This window comes from Akebia trifoliata, chromosome 7, assembly GCF_017979445.1.
Source record: "Akebia trifoliata isolate Shusen 1 chromosome 7, ASM1797944v1, whole genome shotgun sequence".
Lineage (NCBI taxonomy): Eukaryota > Viridiplantae > Streptophyta > Magnoliopsida > Ranunculales > Lardizabalaceae > Akebia > Akebia trifoliata.
This window is the reverse complement of record NC_141381.1, coordinates 20,072,334-20,098,990: the sequence shown is the minus strand read 5'-3', so window position 1 is coordinate 20,098,990 and position 26,657 is coordinate 20,072,334. Positions and strand designations below refer to the sequence as shown.

Genomic DNA, 26,657 nt, shown 5'->3' with positions numbered 1-26,657 from the left:
ACAAAAACCCTTGTAGTTGCTATCGAAAAGCTTTAAACATGAAATCTAAATATCTTGAGGGTAATGATGCACAATTTATTAATACAGGGAGGCATGTATAATATACAATACTATGAGGGATGCAAATCAGAAAACCTAAGAGTTAAGATGATAGAAATACAAATTATAGGTTAGCCCAGGAATCTTTTTAACTTTTTTGAAGGGAAAACGGAGGAAGACGGCCTTACTTATTGGCGTTGGAGGCTTTTTGTGTTCAATGCTGTCCGACACAATAACATCCAACTGACAGCGAAAGGGCAAAACTCGGAAGGACGTATCCGCTTGCGTCTTGAATCTTATATATATTGAAGAAGAAGAGCCTTATTGCGTACTAGAAATCATGCAAACTTAACCAATTCTGTCATCTTTGTTTCTAAATCATCACTCAAGGATTCAATCTTTGTTCTATATATATCTTGTTCGTCTTCAAGTACACATTGAATAAAAGAGTCGAAAACTCTTTGATAGAGAAAATGGAGTCGGGTCCAAGAAGAGAGATAAATGAGAGAGAGGAGGAACCCACTATGAATTCTACTAGTTCTTCTTCGGGTGATTTTTGTTTTTGTTTTTTTTAAATATTTTTATCATTATTATTATTTCTTGATTTCTTGATCTAATCAAGAAAGAGTATTTGTTTGTAATTCTGATTGATTGATTCGATAAGAGAGTTGATGTCCAAACTTTGTTGAATTTTCAATCTAAAATTTACTTAAAAATATCAAATATGTTGTCAAGAACCACTTTCTTTATTGTCTTGAATGAGATTTCCATGTGACACTAGAGGGAACATATTGTTTTGATCTTGAATGATGGAAATTAAGAATCTTTACTTGTCAAATAAAACAAATTTTTTGAATTATCACTAAATTAATTATATATCGTTTGTTTATCTTTGTGTAGTGGAACATGTAGAAGCTCAATCAAAAGGTACCACTAGTGAATCTTCGGTGCATAATTCCCCTAAGAAATTTACATTACGAGAGCTCACAGATGCAACAGATAATAGATTGCCTGAATCTTTCACGGATAGGCTCGATGCTTATATTTCCACTCAATTATTCTCCTTCAACGAGCTTTCCGATGCTACAAGTAGCTTCCACAAAGATTTCATCTTGGGGGTAGGTGGATTTGCTATTGTTTACAAAGGAAGACTCAAGAAAACGGATCAGGTAAAGTTTCTATTCTTTTGTTTGGTAACCCAAACATGGTGCATTAATCAAATGTTTTAAAATATATTCCTTCTTTAAAATATAATTAATGTTTTTTTTTTTTTTTTTTTTTTTTTTTTTTGGGATTTTTGCAAGTTGTGCAAAAAAAATTTTTGTAATCATATCTATGTACAAATTATTATAAGTTATAATACTTTATAGAATCTAAAGGGTATTTTAGTCATTAAATAAAGAAAATGGGAAACAGTATCTTTAAAGAACTTTATTTTGTTTTTAAAGAAAAACGAAGATTTTCAATAAATTCCCAAGTTTTTTTACCTAATGATGATTTGTGTACGTAAATTCTAATTTATCTCAGCTATATATATTTCTAAGAAATGTTTGATAATCTTCTAAATAGGTTGTGGCTGTTAAACGGATGGATAAAGGACAGGAAAACCATTTTATGACAGAACTTCTAATGCTCAACCTCCTTGGTCACCATAATGTTATTAATCTGATCGGTTATTGTGCTGAGGGCGAGGAACGTCTTCTTGTCTATGAACATATGCATTTCGGTTCATTGAAAGATTATCTCCGTGGTAAGGATGTTTAAATTTAAAAGCATTAGCTCCTCTTGCATTTTAATTTAATTTAATTTAATAGAGAAATTTATCAACTCATGGTCACGGACAAGAGAGATCACAAAATTATATTATTGTGAAAATACACGTCCCAAAATAGTTATCACGTCACATTTTTTTTTTTTTTTGGCTGTTTTGATAATTATTTTTAGAGTCGTGATTTTTTGAGACCCCCTCTGACACATGCCCCCTGACATGGCATGGGTCAGAATCATAGATTTTTCCCTATGGATACACAACTGTAAATCCCCATAAAATTGCATAATTGTGTATCCCGAGAAAAGGATCTATGATTATAGCACATGCCACATAAGGGGTGTGTGTTAGAGGGGGCGTCAAAAAATGATTATTCTTATTTTTAAATACTAAGATAATAGGGGGAAAATCATTATTTCACCAAAAGATATTTAGGAAATCGGAGCTTCTTTTTTCTCAAATTCTAATGGTCACTTTGATGGAGAGTTTTAATCATAGAAACATCCGTAACCCAAACCATTTAACATTTAATTAGAACCTATTAGTCTAAAATGATCCCGGTATTGGATTATTTAAGAGAAAATTGAATTTGATATTTAATATAATATTTCAATCTTTATAGTAAAAATTTTGACACTCATCATCAACCTTACAATTCTATCTGCTTGAGCCTACAAACTTCAAGGATGGATTTCAATGGTTTAATATAATGTTGAATTGAATCGAATGGGATAAGGCCTATGAATTTTAACGACTCCTTGATCCATCTTATATGGGCTTTTTTCACATGTTTGAAGAAGGGATGGAACATAAAATTGGTCAGGTAAATGATAATAATCATATATTGCTCATAACTTTGTGATTTATTTTGGATAGATAATAGAAAGCAATTGGACTGGACTACAAGGTTAAAGATAGCGGCAGGTGTAGCGAGAGGGGTGGAATACCTGCACAATACAGCGAATCCGCCAGTTTTTCATAGGGACCTAAAACTAGACAACATATTGTTAGACAATGAGTACCTCGCAAAAGTGTCAGATTTCGGATATGCAAAGCTTTGTGGAGTTGGATCTGAATCAAATATAACTATGGATTCTGATTACAGTTCTTCTGATGATTGGTTCTCAAGCGAAGAAACAATGCTAAAATCTGACATCCATGGATTTGGGTTAATCTTGTTGGAGCTGATTATAGGACCTGAGACAAGCATTCAATTTAATAGCCCAGAAGAACTGGTACAGTCCACACCCTTAATTAGTCGAAAAATATTGCGAATTTAAAAATTTAGAATAATTTTGCAGGAAATTAACATTATAACAAATTTTACATAATTTTGCAGGCACGCCACATGTTGAAAGTTGATAGGAAATTTCGTGTTGGGTTGGTGGACCAGCAGCTGAACCATGATTATTCAATTCAAGAACTATTAACGGCTCTTGATGTAGCATGCATGTGTATCCGCCAAGAAGATATTGTTATTAGTAATGTCGTGAATATGCTGACCAAGGGTTCAAGCTGATATCTTAATTACACTGCACTCAGTTTTTCAATATTGCTTAATTCATTTCATTGTAATCTTTGAATTATCATTTGATAAAGTTTCGATTTTTAACAAGATATCCAAAAGTTGCTTTTTTGAATAATTGACTTCTTAAAATATACAAGTGTGTACATAGACAATTTATTTGGTGGGATAAGGTTATCTTTACTATTATAATGACACTACAAAATTTTAGATTTTTAATGGGGGTCAAAAATTGTCGCAAATACCAAAATACTATTGCTATTATCAATAACGACGGCCAGGGGAAACACCACTATTCATCGTCTAGCTAAAAGTAATGTAGACCTCTATAGTGGCAGTCAAACATGATGCTAATTGATTTCTATTACTATAACTATAAATACAATTTGAGGTTGATAGTGACGATTATGGCCGCTGTTAATAAGAATTTTTTTTTTTTAATTTCTTCTATTTTAAATTATTTGTAATTAAATACCTACTTTTATACAACCTGTTGATTAAACACAATTACTTAATAAACGACGAATGATAATAACAAAATATGAGCAACATACCTATTCCATGTCTCACATAACAAAATAGTTAGTCAAATTAGTTAATAAACAAGTATAACAAAATAATAAGTCAATTGAGTTAAGAGTCAAGTCTTATAAATCCTTGTATGTTACTCAAAAAATAAAAACTATCTATCATGGCTATTGTTGTGAGCACTGATCACTGACGGGATGATTGTGATGTTTATCAACCTACAATTTGCATACATTAATCATATTGATCACTATTTATTTATTAACAAAATATTTTAAATATAACATATTCAATTATCAGTGAGAATTTACCTTTCTCATTAGGGAAATGACCAATTCCTTGAGTCCTTTCCCCTCAGCATCCCTCCCAATCTATTGTTGCTCCAGAGACTCCAGTTTCTCCTTCAACTTGTGTACTTTAGTAGAATCGTTAGAGAAATTTTTAGAAGATACAAACAATTTGTTAGGAATTGGGTCCAGGCAGGCACCACAAACACGACCATGTCTATTAAGACCAAAAAGCTAAGAGAATACATCATTTCGACATGTAATATCTTGAGTGTCTTTCGGTACCTTACTCAAAAGTTCATTTATCTTGTCCTGCAAAATATTTAAAAAATTCTTAATACCTTCAAATTTAGATATTACCATAAAATAAAATAAAAACATTTTGTTAGGGTACAAACAAACACAAATACAAATTTCTAAGTGATCCAAATTACAATAACAAAATCATGATTATGTGTCCACCAAATGATATGGTACATTAGGTAAATCTTCCTATACATGAAGCAGTAGAAATAAACAACAGGTTAGCTCTTATTTTTAATCATATCTATGACCTTATAAATTAATGTTCACGTAAAATGCTTGTATGACACATTTCATGAACCGTTCAAGTGTATTGTTTCTAGCCAACTTATTGATATTGCCGAAAAACCTTTGGAGGACAATGCTGAAGTTTGTTCAAAGGATGACGAAAAGCAAGTTGAGACCAAACAAAAGAAGGAACCCACCAGCTCTACTGTTAAATCAGTGTTAATTGATGCTTTTTTCGTGCATTCAGATAAAGTTCGTAAAAAGAAAAAAAATGTTGAGAAAGGTGAAGAAATTAATGTTGCCTCTTCAAAAGCAAAAGATGAAAATAGATAGGCGAGTGATCAGATGAAGAGTATGATCCAGAGGTGAATCTGAAAATAGTTGCACACAAAATCTTGTATACTTCCGTACTCCATCCATCCATAGAGCCATTGAGTTATTTTATGCAAGCATCATTTTGGAAGAAATGTTTCTAGAGGGATTTTTTCAAAGCATGAAAAAAATTGTGAGATGATATTTTATGATCCTTTTTAAATCATTGTAGGGGTTTCATAACGTTTCAGTTGTGGCCATAATCATTGTTGTTCCCTTGGCCAATCTAACCCATCTTAGTTGTCTTATATATAGTGTGGGGTTCCGTAGACAAATAAAGCTACTCATAAAGCTACAACATTTTTGTCTTATATGGTTAAAAAGATTCAGAATGCGCAGATTTTTTGTGAGGATGATCTCTGTGGTGAGGGGATTATCCTTGCAAAAGATCATTCCATTCCAAAACATCTAACCCCATCAAAAGTGATTTACAAAAATTGGACGGTCTAAAATTTTTCGACTTGTAAATATGTAGCTAGAAGTTTTATAATGGGCTGATTTTTGGCAAGGATGATCCACTACGTCATATTGCGGATTTGGCGACGCCCCATTTGCGCTAAAAACGACTGCTAAAGGCAGTCGTTAATTGCGACAGTTGTTAACCGTCGTTTAAGTGTCGTTTCAATGAAATAAGTAAAATTTGGGGTGCCAATAGCCACTCTAATAAACGTTTTTGTTTTTTTTTTTGTTTTCAGATCGTCTCTCCCGCTCGGTTCTCTCTCTCTTTGCTCTTATCTCACTCTCACTCTCACTCTCGCTCTCTCTGTCGATTCCGTCGCTCTTCTCACTCACTCTCTCTCTCTCTCTGTTATTCTGTCTCTCTCTGTCTCTCTCTCTCTCGAATCTATCTCTTTCTTACTCGACGCTATACCGATTTCAATAAGTTTGAAGTCGTCTTCTTCTAAGTTTCGATCTAGAAGGTAAATCGATCGGAGTTTGATCGAAAGACCTGCGCTCGATCTCTCACTACAGAATCTGTGATTTTGATCGAAGGTTTTAGTGATTTAGGGCAGAATCGATCGGAGTTTGATCGAAGGTTTTAGTGATTTGTTCGATCTCCCTCCATTTGCTTGGTTTGTGATCGAATCTTCAGGTATGTTAAAGTTTTTTATTGAATCTCTGATTTTCCTTAATTAATTTAGGGTTTCAAATGTTTTCTTCAATGTTAAAGCATGTTTTAGGGTTTGATTATGGAGTTTTATATCATGATCTAGCTGTTATATCTCTTTAATTTTAGTTTTGAACATGAGTTCTTGCCTTTCTTACCCTTCTTTAAGCTCAATTTTAGATCTGATTATCTTTCATATTCATCAATTTGAGTTCTGTTTGGGAATCGAAACTTTATTTTAGATCAATTTGTGGTGTTTGTGTGTTGGAGACATGTCATCTTTAATTTCTTATTGTGTGTTATTGAGTATAAGTACTAGTACTTGTACTGTGTTCTTTCTTGATGTTTCAGTCGATAAATCGAGTACTTTCAATTGGACATATTTCTGTTTATGCTTCTCTTTTAGTGTGTTTTGGGAATTTGTCAAAAAAAATTAAATTCACTAGACAATAGGATGTCTGGAAGAGATCAGGTATGTTGGATTAGAGTTTTGAATCAGCTTTAGTGCTTCAGATATCCTCTCGATTCAAGCTCCTCAAAGTCCCTCTAATATGATGGGCTCACAATGAAGTGAAAATGCTGAAATATGCAAGAAAATGATTCTGGATTAAGTGTGTTTTTAGGAAATTGAGGATTTTTTTCTTCTTCCCAGTTTAATGACAATGGGCTTTTGAGAAATGCTTGGGTGGGAAAATATTTTCACCTAGTTTGGAAAATCACTTTGGTTGAGAAAATAAATTCCAAGGAAAATGTATTATGATACACATGAAAAGAACATTTCCAGGGAAAATAATTTTTCCACTCATTTTCCATGCTCAATCATTCAGATCCTTAGGGAAAAGAGATTTCATAGATAAAATAGGAGCATTAGCAAAGTTATTCATAGAGACAAGTTTTGTTGATGTTTTGACCACTCTCACTTCTTGTAACTGGTTGTTGTCTTAATTACCATGTATTATTACATTTAGAGAGTTGCATGAATAGGAGAACATAAGAGAAGAGGGAGGGGGAACATAAAGACACTATTACATAAAAGTGAAACTGATATCAATTACATAGATAGGGATCCTAACTCTTTACTAAATTTATCATCTCAATTCATTTATTGTTAGTCGAAATTTTTAGCAAAACAAACATATCCATTTTCATTTTACAAAATATATTTCTGGTTTACACTTTTGCTTGCTTAGTGAAAAAAAATTATTGCCATCCAATTTGTTTTGGTAAAAAGTAAACTTGACAGACCAAAACAAATTTGACGGCAAAACCCTTAGAAAAATACTTTCACAATGAGAAGGAATTATTAACATTGTCAATACTACATCGAGGGAAAAAAACTTATCTCAAAGGCTTAGTCAATAATGTCACTAATACACTAGTCCTTAGAAGATGTAGTCATCTTTATATGATAATTATCTACTTCGTTCGGAAGTAGTGGAAATATAAAATAATCTATATTACACTAGTATGTATTTCTTACCTTACACAGTTTCCAACCATGTAGATGTGAGTTTGCAACATGGAAACTAACGATTCGTTGATCTAATCCACACATTGGTATCATCTACAGTGATCCAAGTATGATACACATGAAATGGCATAAACAATGAACCAAGCCTACCCAAAGACTTTGTTGGACTAATCTTCCTAATCAACCAACAACATCTCCAAGGTCTTAGGCATTTTCTAATACCAAAAAAATTGTAGAAGAGAAGAGGGGGAAGCATTACTACTACTATAAGTAGAAAGGGAAAGGAGGCTCTCAGTCACTCCAATGCTAAAACTGATTGAAGCATGAAGCATATATAGGCAAGTAGGGGATGTTTAGCATTCAATACTTCAATGCAAAAATATGAGTGGAATTAATGTGTGTAAATCTTCACAATTCATTTTGATTGGTTGACGATGAATTGTTTTGTATAAACAGTGGGTTGTTCCCCTTGTTTTAGCATTCAATACCACATTATATATATCTAACAAGGATTTTTTTGGGGTGATTTACATAGAATAAAATCTGTTGTAAATCTTCACAATTGATTTTTGATTGGTTGGAGTTGAGTTGTTTAGTCTAAACAGTGGGCCGTTCCCCTTCTTCTTTTTGAATAATGCTGAAGTGACCTCATTCCACAACATGACTCCGTTTTCTTTCAACTTAACCATCTATTGATGCCCGGCATTAATCCTATTTTATCATTCAATTTTAACTTGCCACATCTTTCATGTTTTCTTTCAACTTATGCTTCGTAATTTTCATACATCCATAAGATCCATAAGTATCATTCTTAGGATCCCCTTGTTCTTGCATGTGCCATGTTAATGAGTTTTTTAGTTAGTTTGTCAAACTAACCCAAAACAGTGCTGATTTTTTATTTTTATTTTTTACTTACTTAAAAGTAGACTTGTGTTTGATCTAAACACAATAATAACACACCCATGTATTTGTTATAATATACAGAATCATTTCTTCTATTTTTATAATTTAAATATCTTATTTGGGTAAGACAACCACAAACAATCACTCCCATATATTATGGTGTCAGCTCTTTGTGAGACCATAATGTCTTGGTTCTCTTTAAACCATGTGTTTATATTATGTGTTTGGATACCCTATCTGATGGACCCATCTAAGCTAAATATACTGTCACATGTGACTTTCTATTGTGTCTTAAAAAGCCAAAACTTCATTTGATATTTATGTGGGTTGTTTTCTTTAGAATAGTATTTGATATTTTTAATTGTTGACGTTTATTTTACTTTATTTTACCTTTATTTTAGTTTTTTATTCATTTTTTCACAATAATAAATTTATTTTTATTTCCATTCGTAGAAAATGTCTTCCTCGTCTACTCCCCCAAATAAAGAATGGATGACGGCACCAAGGCTATCTGTTGAATACTTAGAAGGAGTTAATTCGTTTTTTAGATTCATAAGAGATAATACCCATAAATTGGGGAGTGATGATTGGTATTGTTGTCCTTGTGTTAAATGTCGTAATCTTTTAGGAGGAAAGAAAACACTTAAGGATATTCATACACATTTAATATGTGATGGTATAGATACTTCCTACACGACATGGATCTATCACGGAGAAATTCCCATAAGTGATGTCAATATTGATATTGGTCCGTCTACTAGTAATCGTAATGAAGATGCATTCCCAAGAATGGTTGAAGTTAATGACGAAGAAGATGTTCAAGTTCATGATGATTCACCAGAGGATATTCAATATAAGAAATTGATAGAGGATTCGATGCAACCTTTATATCCGTCTTGTCGAATTGAGAATACAAAATTATCCGTGACAGTTGATTTGTTGAGCATGAAGGCTAGACATCAATGGTCTAATAAGAGTTTCTCAGAGTTGTTACAATTAATTAAAAAGATTTTACCCGATGAGAACACTTTGCCAGATAATACTTTCACTGCTAAGAAGATGGTCAAATCTTTGCGTATGAAGTGCGAGATTATCCATGCATGTCGTAACGATTGCATACTATACTGGAGAGAACATGAAAATAAGGATAATTGTCCTACGTGTGGTGAAAGTAGATGGAAACCGATAAACGATTTGAAATCGAGAAGCTCACGTTTACCGTGGAAAAAATTAAGATATTTTCCATTAACACCAAGACTTCAAAGAATGTACAATATACCGTGGATTGCAGAGAATATGACATGGCATGAAGATGTGGGTTCAGTACCGAATGAATTAAGCATGCGTCATCCAAGAGATTCTTCCTGTTGGCAACAAGTAAATCGTAAGTGGGACACATTTGCTGCTGAAGCACGTAATGTTCGATTAGGACTTGCAACAGATGGATTCAATCCTTTTGGGAACAATAATAATTCTTATAGTTGTTGGCCTGTTATGATTGTCCCGTACAATCTTCCTCCATCCTTATGCATGCGAAAGGAGTTTACAATGTTAACATTATTGATTCCTGGAAAAAAAGGTCCTGGGTACGATATTGATGTTTACTTACAGCCATTGATTGCAGAATTGAATGAATTGTGGTCTAGTGGAACAACAATATATGACTCTCATAAAAAGAATAATTTTACAATGAAAGCAATTTTGTTGTGGGCAATACATGATTTTCCTGCGTATGGTCATTTGTCGGGTTGTAGGACTGCAGGAAAGTATGGTTGTCCTGTTTGTAGCGAAGGGACAGAGGCATTGTGGCTAAAACATGGAAAAAAGTTTGCTTATATGGGACATAGAAGATTTCTAACAAATCCAAGACATATTTTCAGGAGTCAAAAATCACAATTTAATGGAAATGAAGAACATAGAAAACATCCTCGACGTTTGAGTGGTTTTGAGGTATTAAAAAATATGGAAAATATCCAAACAAAATTTGGAAAAGTACCAGGCAATAAGCGGAAAAGGCCTGTAGATGAAAATGAATCATCTGCATGGTCTAAGAGATCGATCTTTTTTGATTTACCATATTGGAAGGTATGTTATAACTTTTTTAAAATATTAATGATTTATACTATATAATGATGGTTGTAACTAACATATAGTATTTCATTCCTATAGGATCTACCTATTCGTCATAATTTGGATGTAATGCACGTGGAGAAAAATGTAACAGAAAATCTCTTTGCAACAATTATGAACACGAAGGATAAGACTAAGGATGGTCTTCAAGCTCGTCAAGATCTTAAGGATATGAGGATAAGAAAAAAATTGTGGCCAGTAGAAAAGAATGGCAAGTTGACATACCCGGAAGCTTCTTACGTACTATCTCGACGGGAAAAGAGTTAATTTGTATGACTTTGTATAATTTGAAGGTTCCTATGGGGTATAGTGCAAACTGGAAACATAACGTGAGCTTAGAGGATAACGAGTTAAAAAATTTGAAGTCTCATGATTATCACATTCTCATGCAACAGTTATTACCAGTGTTGCTGATGCATGCATTCAAGACACATAAAGCTTTGCGCGTTGCTATTCGACAGTTATCGGTATTCTTTAATGTCTTGTGTTCGAAGGAGATCATCCGTGAAGAACTTTCGAATATGAAAGAACGCATTGTTGAAACATTATGTGTGTTCGAAAAGTATTTTCCGCCGTCATTTTTTGTTTCTATGACACATCTTGTTGTGCATTTGGCAGAGGAAGCCCAAGTTTGTGGACCTGTTAGATATCGATGGATGTATCCCTTTGAAAGGTATGTAAAAAGTTTTATATTCTGTATATATTTCTATATTTGTATTAATAAGTTTAACGCCAAGTTCTAATATTCGACGACATATGTATATCAGGATGATGAAAACGTACAAACGATACGTACTAAATCATACATATCCAGAGGGGTCTATTACTGAGTGTTTCCTCATGGACGAGGCAATGATGTATGCCATGAATTACATGCCCAATGATAGAAAAGGATACCAAAAACAAGTATGTGAGAAAGTAATGGATGTTGGTAGTGAAGGACCTTATCCTATTGATAAAAAAGGGAAGGTTTGCATTCTTGAAAATGTTCAATACCAACAAGCACGTAAATGGGTACTTCGCCAATCGCCTGAAAATGCTGAGTGGGAAAGGTATATACAATTTGATTTTTTTATAAACTTGAACATTATGTTAAAGATTATATAACACATTCACGTTACTTTCGTGCATAGGAAGTATGCTACTTATATTCAGAGTCACACATTCGACAATCAAATTCGGAGAGGAAATTTACGACAAGAAAAGGCAATGGATTACATTCCTTGGCTTAGACAACAATTACAAAATGAACCAAATTGTCCTCTAAAAAGACTTGTTGATGGGCCGAAGTTTGAAGCCATTTCATATAGTGCATATTCAGTAAATGGATATATTTTTTGTACAGCAGATTCAGAAATGAATAAAACAACACAGAACAGCGGGGTCTCTATGAAAGCCATAACTAGTTTTAGGTCAAGTGTCAGGGATACGAATTTGGTGAATGAAGAAGTCACTTACTATGGCATTGTGAAACAGATTCTAGATCTTGATTATCATGACTTTAGAGTTACAGTATTCTATTGTGACTGGGTACGTATAGAAGACGCAAATGGATATGCAGTTGATCCAGAAACAAATTTGATTTATGTTAATTTTAAAAGATTGATGAAAAATACAAGAGAAACTGATGAGCCATTTATTCTTGCTTCTCAAGCAACTCAAATATTCTATTGCAAAGATCATAGTAGACCTATGGATGATTGGCATGTTGTCTTGGAAGTTCCGAAGAGATTGAATCGAGACATGGACTCTTATGAAGACCCTTTTGTATTTGAGGCAAGAATGAATGAAGATGTTTTAACAACAACATTACGAGATGATATCATAGAAGATGATAACATAGAAAATGATGATTGACAACGCTTGTAATCAATGGTTAGATATTTTGTTTATTTTTAACAAATCAATTTTATATGCATGTTAATCTTAATTATAAATGTATATAGTTTCTTATAATTGTTGTATTTATTTGACAGGTACTATGTCAAGCGATAGATCATCTGCATCTACTTCTCATGGGTTTACTTCTCAGAGTATGTTATTAATTGTTGTGTTTTGTATTTCTTATTAGATGTTTGATTTTGTAACTTATCAACTATTTGTAACAGGTGCACGTATTCCTGTGAAATTTAGTATAGATGGACAACCTATTGGGAAAAACTCAAACAAATTATCTACATCTATAGGGCGTGCTGTGAAGACTTATGTATCGCCGATTTATGTCAAATGGAGCAATGTGCCTAATGATTTTAAAACTCAAATGTGGGAAGTTATAAAGGTGTGTTCTTTTGTCTATTTGTTTTACATATTTGTTATTTTGTTTATTTGTTATGCATATTTTAACCGTTAATTTAAAATAATTTATCTTCCTTGCAGAATACATATGCTGTTTCAGATGAGAATAGAGAATGGGTCCTTAAAAAGGCCAATCTCTTATGGAAAGATTGGAAAAGTTACCTTCGTTGTGAGGTATATGATAAATATAATACGGATGCAGAAAGAAAAATTCATATACCTCCATACGTGAAGAAAGAAGATTGGGAAATTTTCGTTGACGAGTGTTCGAGACCCGAGGTGCAAACATTGAGGCATAATGGGAAAAAAGCTAGGAAAGCACAAAAGACTACACACACTTCAGGCCGAAAGGGACAAGCAAGGATTGCCGAAGAGTTGGTAAGTTTATACTATAAGTATAAATTAGTAAACATATTAATTGTTTTTAATGTATTTACTTATCTTATTTACAGAGAGAAAAAAATCCTAATGGGGAGATCACAAGGACAGATGTCTTTCTTGCGACCCATACTAAGAAGGATGGGCTTGATAAACAACAACTTGTAAGAATAATTAATTAATTTATTCATTTGATATTAATTGCACCAAGAAATTATTAAATTAAATATTATTTTTTATTTATTATTCAATTAATTTGTAGGAAGCGATTGACAGGATGATTGATACTGATCCCTCTAGTGTACATAGGGATTTGGACCATGATCCAGTTGCAACAGTATGTACATTATTTAAACTCTTAATTAGTCTATATAATGTCTCTTGAAAGTATTAACATTACTTATTTATTATTATTGTTTTTTGAATAGATTTATGGTCGTGATAATCGAGGTCTTGTGCGAGGCATGGGTCTCGGTGTTTCCAAAACCTCCATGCATTATACGACTCCATTAAAAAAAGCCTTAAAAGATCAACAAGCATCACATCAAACATTCGAGGCTAACTTGGAGGCTAAGTTTAATGCTAAGTTTGAAGAGTTGACAGAACGATTACAAGAGGAGTCTAGAGCACGCAAGTTATTAGAAGAGAAATTGTTTTTTTATGCCCAAACTGGAACATTGATGCAACCTTCCTTTAATATTGGAAGTTCTTCTAAAGTATAAATTTTAATTTAATTAAATAGTAGATTTCATTCATATTAAATGTTTGAATTTATAAAATATTTATATTGCATCTATTGTTTTGCAATTTTATAGGCAAGACACGATACAACACAACAGGATGCACAATCAGATCGATCAACTGCGCAAACAGCTAGAGGCCGTTGTAAGCTGCTCCGTATACGAAAGCCGTGTGATCCTATTGCCGTAGGGAGAGTGACATGTGTGTCTACTACTGATCCAGATTGTTACAATGTCATTATTGATGATATCCTTGTTGGGAGCGTGGAATTACAAAGTGGGGAAGGAACTTTTGAAGATTTGACAATCGGAGATATCACTGAATGGCCCAAATTCAGGACACAATTTTATTGATGAAGAAATGGAAAAAAGATAATTTAATTTCGTATATGCAGTTACATTATTCCTTATTAAAAAGATATACTTAAATGTTGTGTTGATACAAATGCAGATGCAGAAAGAGATCTAATGTCAGGTCGAGAGTTAGACTTTAATTTTTGGTACATTTAGTTTTTGGTACATTTAATTTCACTACATAGACTTTTTACTTACGTATGTTTTACGATTTCTTTTATAACTATTTTTGTTGTTGTTAATTAACCCCTTTTTAACTCCGCCAATGTAAAATTATATGTCTTACATTGCCGGTCCCAAGCCCGGATAAAGGAGGAGGGAAAAGGATGGTCCCAAGGAGGAGGTAAAATTATATGTTTTACATTTAAAATTATAAATGTTGTTTCTTGTTCCCAGTGCTCTTCAAACATTTCTGATCGTATATTACTTTCTTCAATCAGGGCCAAGATATTTACAAGTCGTGAATCTCGACATGATTATAAGAAGACAGTCATGGATTTAGCTTTGTTAATTTTTATATTGAATACTGAGGAGAATTGTGTGGAATCTTGACCCTGTATTCTTGAATCTTTTCAGGTGAAGGCAGATCTGTCTATGTGAGAAATTTACCGTCTACCGTTACAGATTCTGAAATTGAGCGGGAGTTCAATAACTTCGGTAGAATCAAGCCTGAAGGAGTGGCCATCAGGAACCGCCAGGTCCATTAACTTTGCTGCCTATATTTTTTACTAGTGTCCCAAAAACCTTACCAGACCTACCACGGCCCATTTAACAGATGAACTAGTTCCAAAACTGTCTGGATGAATGCTGGCACTGAATTTGTTCAGAAGCAACTCCCAACGTAAGGTCTTTTGAACCAGCACTTACTCCCCCAAATTTATCGTTTTGAAGTTTTTATTGTATTACAGGTATCCAAGATGGTGATAAACCAATCATCAACCTTAAGGTATGCCATTCTTAGAAATAATATTTGGTAACAGAGGAGGTTGACAGTTTACTTCTAAATCTCAAATTTCATAATTCCACCTATCCATGTTAGATGTTGCACACATTAAAACAGATTTTAACTTCATCAAGGCAATCTATTATCAATATAGCTAGATTGTTACTTGTTAGGACATTTGATCAGGGTATTTTTTTAAGCTTGCTAATCCAAGACATGGATCAATTGATCAATGTGACCAAGCCTCTAAAACGTGTGCCGTGTTTGAAACATGTAGGTGAGGAAGTAAGCGTTAGCTTTAGTATTTGAGCTGTTTTCATGTGTTGCATAGACAAACTGGAAGGAGAAGAGGAGATAAGGTTCTCTACCTTATGATTAATAGCTAAATCATTGTGTCCAAAATTGGTGCAGGGATATTTTCTTGGCAACCCTTCAACAGATACTAAGTTCAATCAAAACTCATTAATCTCATATGTTCATGATATGGCGCTTCTCTCTGATGAACTTTATGAGGTAAATCAATTTCTTATACTCTTATCTAACAATATATTATCAAGGTTGCTAGTGAACACAAATACAATTATAAGAAAAATTATTGTTTACATTGCTGTTTCTAGTCGACAAGGAACAATTGTGGAGAAGAGTATGTCAATGTAGATCCCAGCAATGCATTGTGTCTCAAGGATCTTCAAGCTGTCTCAGAGGTCAGGTGACCAATTTCAGTTCTAAGTATTACAATTCTCATGGTTCTGGCAGCTTTAAGCTGATATTTGTGGTATTGCATTTACAGTCTATTTCACAAGTTAATAAAGCGCACATTTTGGAGCCCAAGTGTGTGTGGTAATCCGCTCATCCCACATGTTAATGTCTTACCTTTGATGTTTTAAATATATATTTTTTTTTAATCATGCGCTGACTAAGAATCCTTGGGAGATCAGAAGGACAAGGAAAATATTCCCTTAAAACATAATTTTCAGTGTACACATCTCTTTTTTTTTCTCTCTCTCTTGTTTTTTTTGGCTTTGGTTTAGACATAGTTTGAGACTTGAGGGACCAAAGATAAATTTGTTAGGATGAACCATACGTCGATTCAATCAGGACCGTAGAATTGGGAACCTTTACTTTGAACTTAGCTCCTCAATTGGATCTTGGCTTGGTTCATGAACTAAAACTTAGTCGGACAAAAATATGTAGGAAATTATGAATCAATGGGTCTAATAATGAGTTTGTAGAATGATTTGGTGCATGGATGGGGATTGGACTTTGCGCTAAGAAGATGTGTTGAGGTTAGTGGATTTTGTTTTTTTGATTCATCTCTTTTACTATAAGCACATATACGCATGAAGCCTAAGCAGATGACCTGTATGTTCCAATCTTTTGCCTCGTTCGGATTCAGACAAGACCGGTGTGTTAAAGGTTGACTAATCAGATAACCCCTTGAGGCTTCCAATCATCTTCTGTTTTCAGCTAGTTTGTACATGTAGCAGTTAAAGACTGAATATGCTGAACTAGGTAATGAATTTAACCCCATAATCTTTTAAAGAGCCCAAAAGGTTGTGTTTGGTTTCCTAAATTTCTGAACCTACTGTTGGAATGATGGGCAAGAACTACTGATGCTTTATTTGATTATGTAAATTCTTTACCTTTGATGGAGACAAACTAGGTGATGAGATGCAGGGTGTGCTCTCACGTGGGGACTGTTTTTTTTTTAAATAGAAGGGATGGTAAAGGAGAGGAGGGACCACCCAAACCTTCTGCCAGTTTCTATGATAATATGCTAAGAGTTAATTGTCATACACGTTCTTCATCATGTCTTTCTACTCCCTCCTCACACATGAATTTGCCAATGTAAGCTGTCAGATTCTGCCCATTGCAATGCTTACCACTGTTTCTTTTGTGGTGTATGTTTCTGATGTTCACTATTTACCATAACATTTAGAATATGTATTGAAATAATATTTTGAGCCTTTCCTGCAATAATGCTATAAAGTTTCTGCCCATTGCAATGCTTCAATAAGGTTGACTGAACTCACATTCATTTTCAGTATTTGCTCTCATCTTCAATGGACAAAACAGTTCGGATGTGGCATATGGGTAGCAATTCTTGCTTGAAAATTTTCTCACACAGTGATTATGGTGAGTGTAATGTGTTCTCATAATGGAATTCTTTATGTTACTAATCCTTCATGTTCTAACTTTAGTCCTTGGCCTTGAAGCTTTCTATCTCTTCGAATTGTAATATCTGGAATGATCTACATGAGATGGTGACTGCTGCTTGCTATACACCCGATGGCCAGGTATAGTCATGTTTGATGACTTGTATTCACTTATGGTCATTCTAGAAACTTTTTTTAATGGTCTTCGGTGGCTCAAGGATTTCTATTTGTTGACTTGTGAAGGGTGCATTAGTTGGCTCATACAAGGGGAATTGCTGTCTATACGACACATCTGGTATTATCCAATGGTCAGATCAGCAAAGAGAGTCACCAAAATACAGTTAGTTCGATCGAAAGTTCAACCTATAACAACAACAGTAGAGAAAGAGATTGTTGGGTCAAACCCACAAATTCATTGTGCCATTAATTTGTTGTGACATTGTTGGGTCTTCAATTGGATCTCACACATTCTTTTTAATAAAAAAATTATTACATTGGTCTTCCATTTGCACTTTTTAGCTATTGATTTTTCTTTTTTAAATTTATAAATAAAATAAATAATAAAAAATAAAAAAAAAACGAGAGTTCTGACAGTCGTTTTACCTGTCGGCCTTTCCGACTGTCCAAAACAGTCGTTTTGTCCGACTGTTAAGTGACGTATTTCCCGACTGCCATAGACAGTCGTTTTGTCCGACTGTTAAGTGTCGTATTTTCCGACTGCCATAGACAGTCGTTTTTTTCCGACTGTCTGGGACAGTCGTTTTTTCCGACTGTTTTGGACAGTCGCAATTAAAAAACCACTCCTTTCAAAACGACCCCATTTGCGACTGAAGCGGCAGTCGTTTTTTTAAAAAACGACTGTCTTGGACAGTCGTTTTTGGCGCAATATGACGTAGTGATTTCCTCACCATAGAGATCATCCTCACAAAAAAGCAGCCCATTCCAAACATTTTTTCCCATATAAGACAAAACACGTTGTAGCTTTAGGAGTAGCTTTATGTGTATATGGATCCTAATATATATATATATATATATATGGGAAATGTTCAGCACCCTAAGTTTTACCACACACTTTAACAAACGTTTTTTGTCCTACATGGGTTAGAAGTTTTGGAATGGGCTGAGTTTTGGTGAGGATGATCTCTATGATTAGAATATCATCCTTCCCAAAAATCAGCCCATTCCGAAATGTTTAGCCCCATGTTTACAAGTTGAAAATCGTGAACCGTCCAGTTTTTGTAAATCATTTTTGATGGGGTTAGAAGTTTTGGAATGAGCTGATTTTTGGTGAGGATGATCTCCTCACCATAGAGATCATCCTCACCAAAAATCAGCCCATTCCGAAACTTCTAACCCATGTAGGACAAAACGCGTTTGTTAAAGTGTGTGGTAAAACTTAGGGTGCCGAACGGGACCCTATATATATATGGGAAATGTTCAACACCCTAAGCTTTACCCTACACTTTAACAAACGTGTTTTGTCCTACATGGGTTAGAAGTTTTGGAATGGGCTGATTTTTGGTGAGGATGATCTTTATGATTAGAAGATCATCCTCACCAAAAATCAGCCCATTCGAAATTTTTTAGCCCCATGTTTTCAAGTTGAAAAATCGTGGATCGTCCATTTTTTGTAAACTATTTTTTATGGGGTTATAAGTTTTGGAATGGGCTGATTTTTTGTGAGGATGATCTCCTTACCATAGAGATCACCCTCACCAAAAATCAGCTTATTCCAAAACTTCTAACCCATGTAGGACAAAACACGTTTGTTAAAGTGTAGGGTAAAGCTTAGGGTGGCGAACGGGACCATATATATATATATATATATGGGAAGCGTTCGGAGGCCCTAAAGAGAGCCAAACATTTTTCAAAATAGGGGTTAGAAGCTTTGGAATGGGCTGATTTTTTGTGAGGATGATCTCCATGGTGAGGAGATCATCTTCACCAAAAATCAAGTCATCCTGAAACTTCTAACATTAGTTTATAAGTTGAAGAATCGTGCACCATCCAATTTTTGTAAATCACTTTTGATGGCATTAAAAGTTTTGGAATGGGCTGATTTTGGTTAAGGATGATCTCCTCATCATAGAGACGATTCTCACAAAAAATCAGCCCATTTCAAAACTTTTAACCCCTATTTTGAAAAATGTTTTGCACAATGTTTAGCTCTCTTTAGGGCCTCCGAACGCCACCCTATATATATAGATGCTAAAATCTCGAAACATTATTTAATCATGAACATATGAAGTCTTAAAAGCTATTTATATTATTCAAAAAAGAGAATAATTAAATCGATCGTACTAACCTAGTTGTGTTTTCAAATTATAGGATTCTTATGAGTTCAATCTTAAAACAAAACAATGATGAGACTGATTCACATTTATAAATAGTATGGTACATCAAGTAAATCTTTTAACTTTAAAATACGAATCTAAAAGATCAGAAGAGCTGATATACCATTGTTGCGGATTTTTTCTTTGCTACAAAGTTTCTTAAAAAGTTAAAGGTGTCAATCTAATAGTAAGAGATGTAGGGATAGGGACAGTTTTGGACTATGTCAACCAAACATTTTCTTTGTATGAATTATATTAATGCTAATAGCAAAGGAATGTCATAAAAATTAAGTAGATCATGAGTTTTTAATAGGTTAAAAAAATGTTATTGCATTATAAAAAAAAACTAAGCCTACAATCTTCTCCGCCTTGGCCAAATCATTGGGCTTGTGTGTCATGAAAACTAAGGTTATTCGACTTGGCTCAATATTCTTTGAACGCTTCAATTTCTATGTGCATCACATTAAGACAATGACAACAAGATTAGTTTATAATACACATAATTGGACATGTAATTGATAGACAACATAATAAAATAATATACATACCTAATCATATCTCATACAAGCTATGTTTTTCATCCCAGCCGTATGGGTAATGGTCTATTGAGTACTGTTTTCATTATTTTTATGACTTCGAAACTATACATTAAGTAATTTGTGAGAAGTTAAATATTTGAGATATAGAGTACCTTATAATTTGTTTGCAACATTTCATAACTCATTATGTATAAATTTCAAACATATAATGTACCTGTCCCTCCTTTAAATTCCAAAAGGTCGTGATAGAATACCATTGAGCCTCCAAAACTTTGGATGGACGATTGACACATCGAATTGCATCATCTTTGTATTTATCAAAGAATTTGATTTTCAACTAGTATTTATGATCCCTCCACTTCTTTTCAATAAGTCAAATTCTTAAAGTCAAGTCAATCAAGTTAAGTCAAAACCCTAAATTCAAGTCAATCAAGTAAGACTTAAGTCAAAATCTTAAAGTCAAGTCAATCAAGTGAGACTTAAGTCAAAATCCTAATCAATCTAAGAAGACCAAAGTCAAAATCCTAATAGAATTCTAATTAAACTCTAAAACCCTAATAGAATTCTAATTAAACTCTAAAACTATCTAAAAGAAACCTAATTAAATTCTAAAACTATCTAATAGAATTCTAATTAAACACTAACTCTATCTAAAATAATTCTAATTAAACACTAACTCTATTTAAAAATAATTATAATTAAACACTAACTCTATCTAAAAAGCACTTTAAAAAAACTATAAATAAGGGTCCCTACAACCTATTTTTGTATCAAAAAATAAACCCTTAGAAAAATAAGTCAAAAAGCTTCCTTAGCCTCCCATAAATCCTAATTTTGAAGTCCTAACTTCTTACCTAACATTCATACCCCAACTTTAGCTCAAAAAATACTTTAAAACCCCTCAAAAACACCTATAAATCCATAAATAAATCAGAAATATTCAGATCTAATAATCAAATACTTCATCTTGGAGGTTTAAAGCGACTCTGGTGACAAAACAAAGCGAGGAATACTATATGAGGAGTTGTTCTATCATATCTGAGGGAACAAAATCATTGCGCTGCAAAGATAAATATTTTTTATTTATTTATTATTATTATTTAAGTCTTTTTAATAATATAATCATTTTTGGGAATTAATAGAGACCGACATTTGCCGGACAAGGTTGGTGCCTAACACCTTCCAACCCCGGAATGTGATCCCCGGAGTCAATATTTTTTAGTAGATTAGTTATTTGTTTATTCGTTTCAAATCAATGTTTGGTTCCTAGACCGTAATAACTAGGTGGCGGCTCCCAAACCTCAAAGTCAAAAACGGATAAGCGCACTCTGCGGATCGAGGACGCTTTCACTCTCAAAGCTCAAAATTCATTCATGACTACCAAGGAAACAAAGTAGGTTACGATTTAGTTTTCTTTTCAGTTGTACATTTTTCTTCTATTCCTCTCTTTTCTTTTTCTTAGAAGCCTTAGGATGTAATGGAGAACCCTCATTCATCCGAGTAGATTGAACCTCAACCTTGGACATGGAATGTTTGAGGCGGTTTGGTTGAAAGGATGGAGGTTGAAGCCCTTTTTAAACTCATAATTTCATGCATCATAATGTATACTATGCACACACACCACATATACTTGGTTATGATGGAGAATTGTATAACTCTCTTGATGGGATTAAAACACTAAGTTTCTAGCTAAGCATGCATGCATTAAGGTTATAGATCTAAAGGAAATCCCATTTATGGAACTTCTTTAAAATCCTAAACCAACATTCCAACTCACATAAAAATGTAATGACTTTATGGGATATCATCTTCTATACGATATTCATTATGTCTACACTAACATTAAATCATCTTTTAAAGAGGTATATACACATTATGTGCACCCACCCACTTTATGCATCTAATGCATTTTCCTTGTTATATTAATCTTTTAAAAAATGGTCAAATCTAAAGGTAATCACCATAGGTAGAGAGAATGGAATGCTTAACACCTTTCCCATTCTCTAACCTAATCCCCTTTCCTAGATCTTAAGTAAACTATACATTTTTCATGAATGAGAATCATTATAATTCCATAAAAACATAGTTTTCAAAAAATCGATTCAGGTGCCCATTCACATCTATTTCCAAAAAAGAATGGTGGCAACTCCAAACAATGTAGCATTGGAGTTCAAAGATGAATATTCTTGTGTCTACAATTTGTATAAAAATGAAAATGTATAGTGAGTACTGATGATTGATGTTATGTGAACTTTAAAACTGTTTAGTTGCTCATCTCTGACTATATGTACTAGTTAATCGTATTTTTATTTTGTAAAGCTTTGCATGTGTTAAAATGTTCAGTATGCTTACTTGATCATGTTTAGGAGAGCTTATTAGTAAGAATTGGTTGTGGATTTACTGGGTAACCATTGTTACTCACCATTTTCTTCCTATTTTTTTTATTTTAAAACTTATAGTTACCGATGCAGGCGTAGAGTCAGCAAGTAAGGAGTATCTGGTTGGTCAAATCGACGACCAGAGTCTATTGCATGGTGAGCACTAAGACTACACCCTTTAGTATGATCAGTTTCCTCCAAGATGTATATAGATTTTGGGGTCAAGTGTTAGGTTCATGTTAGAGTGAGGGTATATTTTTGTAATCCGATATATTACTAAATTTTCGCACTCTTATCTATTTACATGTTCGATGTATTTAGTCTTTCATTGTTATTTTTGTAATCGCATTTTATATATAGGATTTGTCGTATATTGGATTATCAAGTTTTCAAGTTTCATTGAGCATTAATATAAACAGAGAGAACCATGTCAAGATTCTTGAAGTGCCATCTAGTACTTCGAGATTTGACCTTGGGATTTGTGTTAGCATTTGTTAGGGCGCCACAAGTCGTATGGATGACTATAGTTTGACAAATATTATTGTGTATTCCTTCTAATTGGTACGACCATGCAAAAAAGATTTCTTGAGCAATCCTATTTCCAAGAGGCTTGTGACATTCCGCCAAACCCTAACACAAATCTCCATGTCAGATCTCGAGGTACTAGGTGGTACCTCAAAATTTCGGCATGGTCTCCTCGTTTATGTTAGTATATCAAGGTATTCAACCTGTACTTGATAAACAACATACAATCCTACATACATACATATAAAATATAATACTAGTAGAAGCCTACATACATATAATAACATAAAAAATATCAGAGTGCGAAAGAATAACTAGAATATAGGATTATACAAATATTTCTCACATTAACAAAAGTCCTAACGTTCAGAACAAAATCTATAATTCTTTTAGACAAATCAACACCACTAGGAGATATAGCCCCAATACTCACCAGGTAACAGACTCTGGTCGTTGGTTATACGTCACCTCGCCAACTGCAGGCTCTGAAGCTAAAAAAAATGGATAAGGAACGGGTGAGTAACAATGGTTATCCAATAAGGAAACAAACAATTTCTATTAATAACCACTCCTAACATGAACGAATAAACATACTGAATCATTTTAAAATATATAAAATTTTACAGAAGAAACTACGATTAACTAGTACATATAGCTAGGGATGAACAACTAAACATTTTAAAATTGACATTACATCAACCAACAATACTCACTATAACATTTTCTTTATATACAAATCTAATTGACCAAATAGAAACATTAAACATACATTTCATTTTATATATCAAAGTAAGGCAACTGATACATAATACACTATGGTAGAGTATTAGAATTAGAGAGTTGGTATTCACGACTGAATCGCTCCTAGTCGAAACATGATGTTACAATTCTTCTCTGGCTTTTAGTTTCTGATTTTCTGGTCGGTCGCTGCACTTACCACGCTTGGTTGACTATTTTTCCAGCTGAGACTGGCTGTTTGACGTGACCGTAAGCGATGGATCTCTTTTCGATTTGTCAAAACGTTCGACTACTATAGATTGTTAGTGATCATTGATTAATCATCTTCGTCATGCCTATTAGGCGTGCATGTGATTCCCAAATATACAAATCATTCATATACAACAACCTTTAAATTACAAGTTCACTGGTAAAAATAGAAAAGTATAACCTAGATTCCAGTTGTGACTTCACTCTCATACACGTCTCATACCACGTATGAGCTTAGTGATCCCTACTGTACATCCTAGGATAGTATACCACTCCAAATAATATGACGTACTATCCCTTTAGGCATTCACAGACTTTTTAACAGCTCACAAAATAGCTACATATATATTATTTTCATTTGAAAACAAAAGAGAATTAACAATACAAGGTTGAGAATGGATATCCAATTTCCTACCAAGCAACTATGGCCACCCGGCCTAAAATAAATAACTGAACGGAAAAGTAAACAGCGCCTCACGCTAACAGAAAGTAAATAAACATACAACCAGTAAAATTATCCTTGGATATCCGTTTACCAACCTACACACAACACAACAATGTAAAATGCAAATATCACCCCTCAGGTGTGACTCTGACATTTTACCATTTCATACCCTTTTTCCCTTTTTTCAATTTTTACATTTTTCAATCTCTCAAATAAAATATCCATTTTCTAATATTCATCAACTCAATATGAGTTCAATGAATATTAAATCATTTTTTCAATTATAAAATTTATTTTTATCAATAATATTGAAAAAGTACAAAATTATATATCAAAACGGGGTCCGAGCAGTACACAGGACCCAACTAATAGAAATAACCAATTGAAATATCCTACCCATATATAATCTGTTATAAATTACAATTAAACATATCAAATATGCAAGTTCTGGCTTGAATTTGAAATAATCAATTGAATTCTATATTTTTAGAAACTCACCACAATTTTTTAATAAAATTTTAAATGAAATTTTCACAATCTATGATTACTAATAGAAATTGAGAGTTCCTTACAATCTCTGTGCGAAATGATAGAAGCGCATGCGTGAAAATCGAGGCGAATGGCACCAAAATCGAGATAGATAGAACTTCGAGATAACTGATTTTTGGATCTGACATAGTGCTTTTGAAGATCTCGATGCTGTCGTCCTTTCTCCCTTCTGTGACAAAGGACGGTTTGATCCCGAAATGGACAAAATCCAAGGTCAAAGTTTCGAAATCCCTATATATAAATACGGCTGATTTTTGACAATACAGGGTGAAAGATAAAGTGAAATGAAAAGAGATTGGGTGGATTTTATAGAAAACACGACTACGAACATTTCTCCCTTTTGTGTCAGTTGACGACGGTGAGCCATTTGTAGTGAATCGAAAGTTGAAGTTTAAAAAAAAAAAATTTCCTTAAAAAATTTCATTGGTTATTTTGGATGGGTTGGGGAGAAGATGAAGAATAAAAAAAATATTAAAAATTTTATTTATATAAATTTTGGGACAAAATCGGTATTTCGCCTATTGTTTCGATCGATAATAACTTGATTGTTCGGACTCCAAAAATAACGAATGAGTACTCTATTTCATTTTATTTTTTTGTTCCAGATCTAATGGTGTGATCAATTTCTACAATTTCTATCTTTACCAAAAATTTACATTTTTGGCCTGAGGTGACCTCTAAAATTGACGTTATTTTCGTTTTTGACGATAATTCAACTTTTCGTGCTCCAAAAATGATAAATGAATAGTTCATGTTCAATAATTTTTCGTTATGAATCCAATGGTGTAATCGAATCTTAATAATTCTTACTCTAGCAAAAAGTTACTATTTTAACCTAGTCCGACTCGGTAATCGAGGAATTTGTAACTTTTCTATTCGAACTCGCACTTGAGCGTACTTACAGGTTAAAGTATATTTTTCAATCATTTTGAATTCAATGGTCAGTTCAGATTCCGTTAAAAATGATCAAAAATATCATAAAGTTTCACCCAAAAGTCTCACTTTCAAGATTTTTTCAAATTTTCATTATTTATTTTTCCTCGAGATACGAATCAAAAACTCGGTGTTTTACAAGGCTTTGACTTTGATTTTTCTTCTAGGAGTTATTTTCAACATTGGTTTGCAATTTCATTTTCTCATTTCTAATTTGAAAATTTGAAAGTGTCATTCAATAATAAAAAGAAGCTTCAGAAAGTTTAGAAAAAAAAACTCAAACCCTTACCAAGGGTGAGTGGCTCAAGTTAAGAGTTCGCACCATCCCATTTACAATTTTGCCTTCATGGACCAACGCACTTATAATCACAAAGCATACTCACTATTTTTTTTATCCTGAGGATCTCTATTGCAAGGAATTGCAAGGGATAAAAGGTGAG

General features: G+C 33.4%; 4 protein-coding genes across 8 annotated transcripts; all 4 read left to right on the top strand.

The window, feature by feature from the left end:
- Positions 1-387: 387 nt before the first annotated feature.
- On the top strand, positions 388-3,326 carry LOC147398355 (serine/threonine-protein kinase PBL27-like). Its single transcript, XM_086446707.1, has 5 exons — positions 388-588; positions 940-1,208; positions 1,609-1,789; positions 2,684-3,042; positions 3,147-3,326. Exons 1-5 carry the CDS (start codon positions 513-515, stop codon positions 3,324-3,326), a joined length of 1,065 nt encoding a protein of 354 aa, XP_086302833.1. The 5' UTR covers positions 388-512.
- A 2,412-nt stretch (positions 3,327-5,738) lies between these two features.
- LOC147398352 (serine carboxypeptidase-like 17) lies at positions 5,739-18,049 on the top strand. Of its 2 annotated transcripts, none has more exons than XM_086447522.1 (9): positions 5,739-6,143; positions 15,006-15,270; positions 15,338-15,375; positions 15,784-15,885; positions 15,990-16,076; positions 16,163-16,212; positions 17,418-17,466; positions 17,589-17,669; positions 17,772-18,049. In XM_086447522.1, exons 2-9 carry the CDS (start codon positions 15,234-15,236, stop codon positions 17,871-17,873), a joined length of 546 nt encoding a protein of 181 aa, XP_086303648.1. In that variant the 5' UTR covers positions 5,739-6,143; positions 15,006-15,233; the 3' UTR covers positions 17,874-18,049. The 2 variants fall into 2 exon arrangements, 1 of the variants encoding a protein (XP_086303648.1); XR_015179833.1 differs by having other exon boundaries at positions 5,741-6,143; positions 17,418-17,508; positions 17,772-17,831.
- LOC147398354 (uncharacterized) lies at positions 9,025-10,929 on the top strand. The gene is made up of 2 exons (XM_086446706.1): positions 9,025-10,617; positions 10,702-10,929. The coding sequence occupies exons 1-2, from the start codon at positions 9,025-9,027 to the stop codon at positions 10,927-10,929; spliced, it is 1,821 nt and encodes a 606-aa protein (XP_086302832.1).
- LOC147398353 (uncharacterized) lies at positions 10,925-14,468 on the top strand. 4 transcript variants are annotated; one of them, XM_086447519.1, is made up of 9 exons: positions 10,925-11,335; positions 11,430-11,714; positions 12,639-12,695; positions 12,771-12,940; positions 13,039-13,335; positions 13,410-13,499; positions 13,598-13,672; positions 13,764-14,051; positions 14,151-14,468. In XM_086447519.1, exons 2-9 carry the CDS (start codon positions 11,588-11,590, stop codon positions 14,427-14,429), a joined length of 1,383 nt encoding a protein of 460 aa, XP_086303645.1. In that variant the 5' UTR covers positions 10,925-11,335; positions 11,430-11,587; the 3' UTR covers positions 14,430-14,468. The 4 variants fall into 4 exon arrangements, with proteins under 4 accessions (XP_086303645.1, XP_086303647.1, XP_086303644.1 ...); XM_086447520.1 differs by lacking the exon at positions 10,925-11,335 and adding an exon at positions 11,796-12,537 and having other exon boundaries at positions 11,581-11,714; positions 14,151-14,467; XM_086447521.1 differs by lacking the exon at positions 11,430-11,714 and having other exon boundaries at positions 14,151-14,467.
- Positions 18,050-26,657: the final 8,608 nt, after the last annotated feature.

What these genes read in the sequence shown, in the direction of transcription:
- LOC147398355 (XM_086446707.1), top strand. Translation starts at nt 513, where the DNA reads ATGGAGTCGGGTCCAAGAAGAGAGATAAATGAGAGAGAGGAGGAACCC. An exon ending in TTCTACTAGTTCTTCTTCGG is followed by an intron (nt 589 to 939) that starts GTGATTTTTGTT and finishes ATCTTTGTGTAG; the next exon opens with TGGAACATGTAGAAGCTCAA. An exon ending in TTAATAGCCCAGAAGAACTG is followed by an intron (nt 3,043 to 3,146) that starts GTACAGTCCACA and finishes ATAATTTTGCAG; the next exon opens with GCACGCCACATGTTGAAAGT.
- LOC147398354 (XM_086446706.1), top strand. Translation starts at nt 9,025, where the DNA reads ATGACGGCACCAAGGCTATCTGTTGAATACTTAGAAGGAGTTAATTCG. An exon ending in TTGATTTACCATATTGGAAG is followed by an intron (nt 10,618 to 10,701) that starts GTATGTTATAAC and finishes TCATTCCTATAG; the next exon opens with GATCTACCTATTCGTCATAA.
- LOC147398353 (XM_086447518.1), top strand. Translation starts at nt 10,935, where the DNA reads ATGACTTTGTATAATTTGAAGGTTCCTATGGGGTATAGTGCAAACTGG. An exon ending in TGGATGTATCCCTTTGAAAG is followed by an intron (nt 11,336 to 11,429) that starts GTATGTAAAAAG and finishes TATGTATATCAG; the next exon opens with GATGATGAAAACGTACAAAC. An exon ending in GAAAATGCTGAGTGGGAAAG is followed by an intron (nt 11,715 to 11,795) that starts GTATATACAATT and finishes TTTCGTGCATAG; the next exon opens with GAAGTATGCTACTTATATTC.
- LOC147398352 (XM_086447522.1), top strand. Translation starts at nt 15,234, where the DNA reads ATGCTGGCACTGAATTTGTTCAGAAGCAACTCCCAAC. An exon ending in ATCTTCAAGCTGTCTCAGAG is followed by an intron (nt 16,077 to 16,162) that starts GTCAGGTGACCA and finishes TTGCATTTACAG; the next exon opens with TCTATTTCACAAGTTAATAA. An exon ending in AGTTCGGATGTGGCATATGG is followed by an intron (nt 17,467 to 17,588) that starts GTAGCAATTCTT and finishes TTGGCCTTGAAG; the next exon opens with CTTTCTATCTCTTCGAATTG.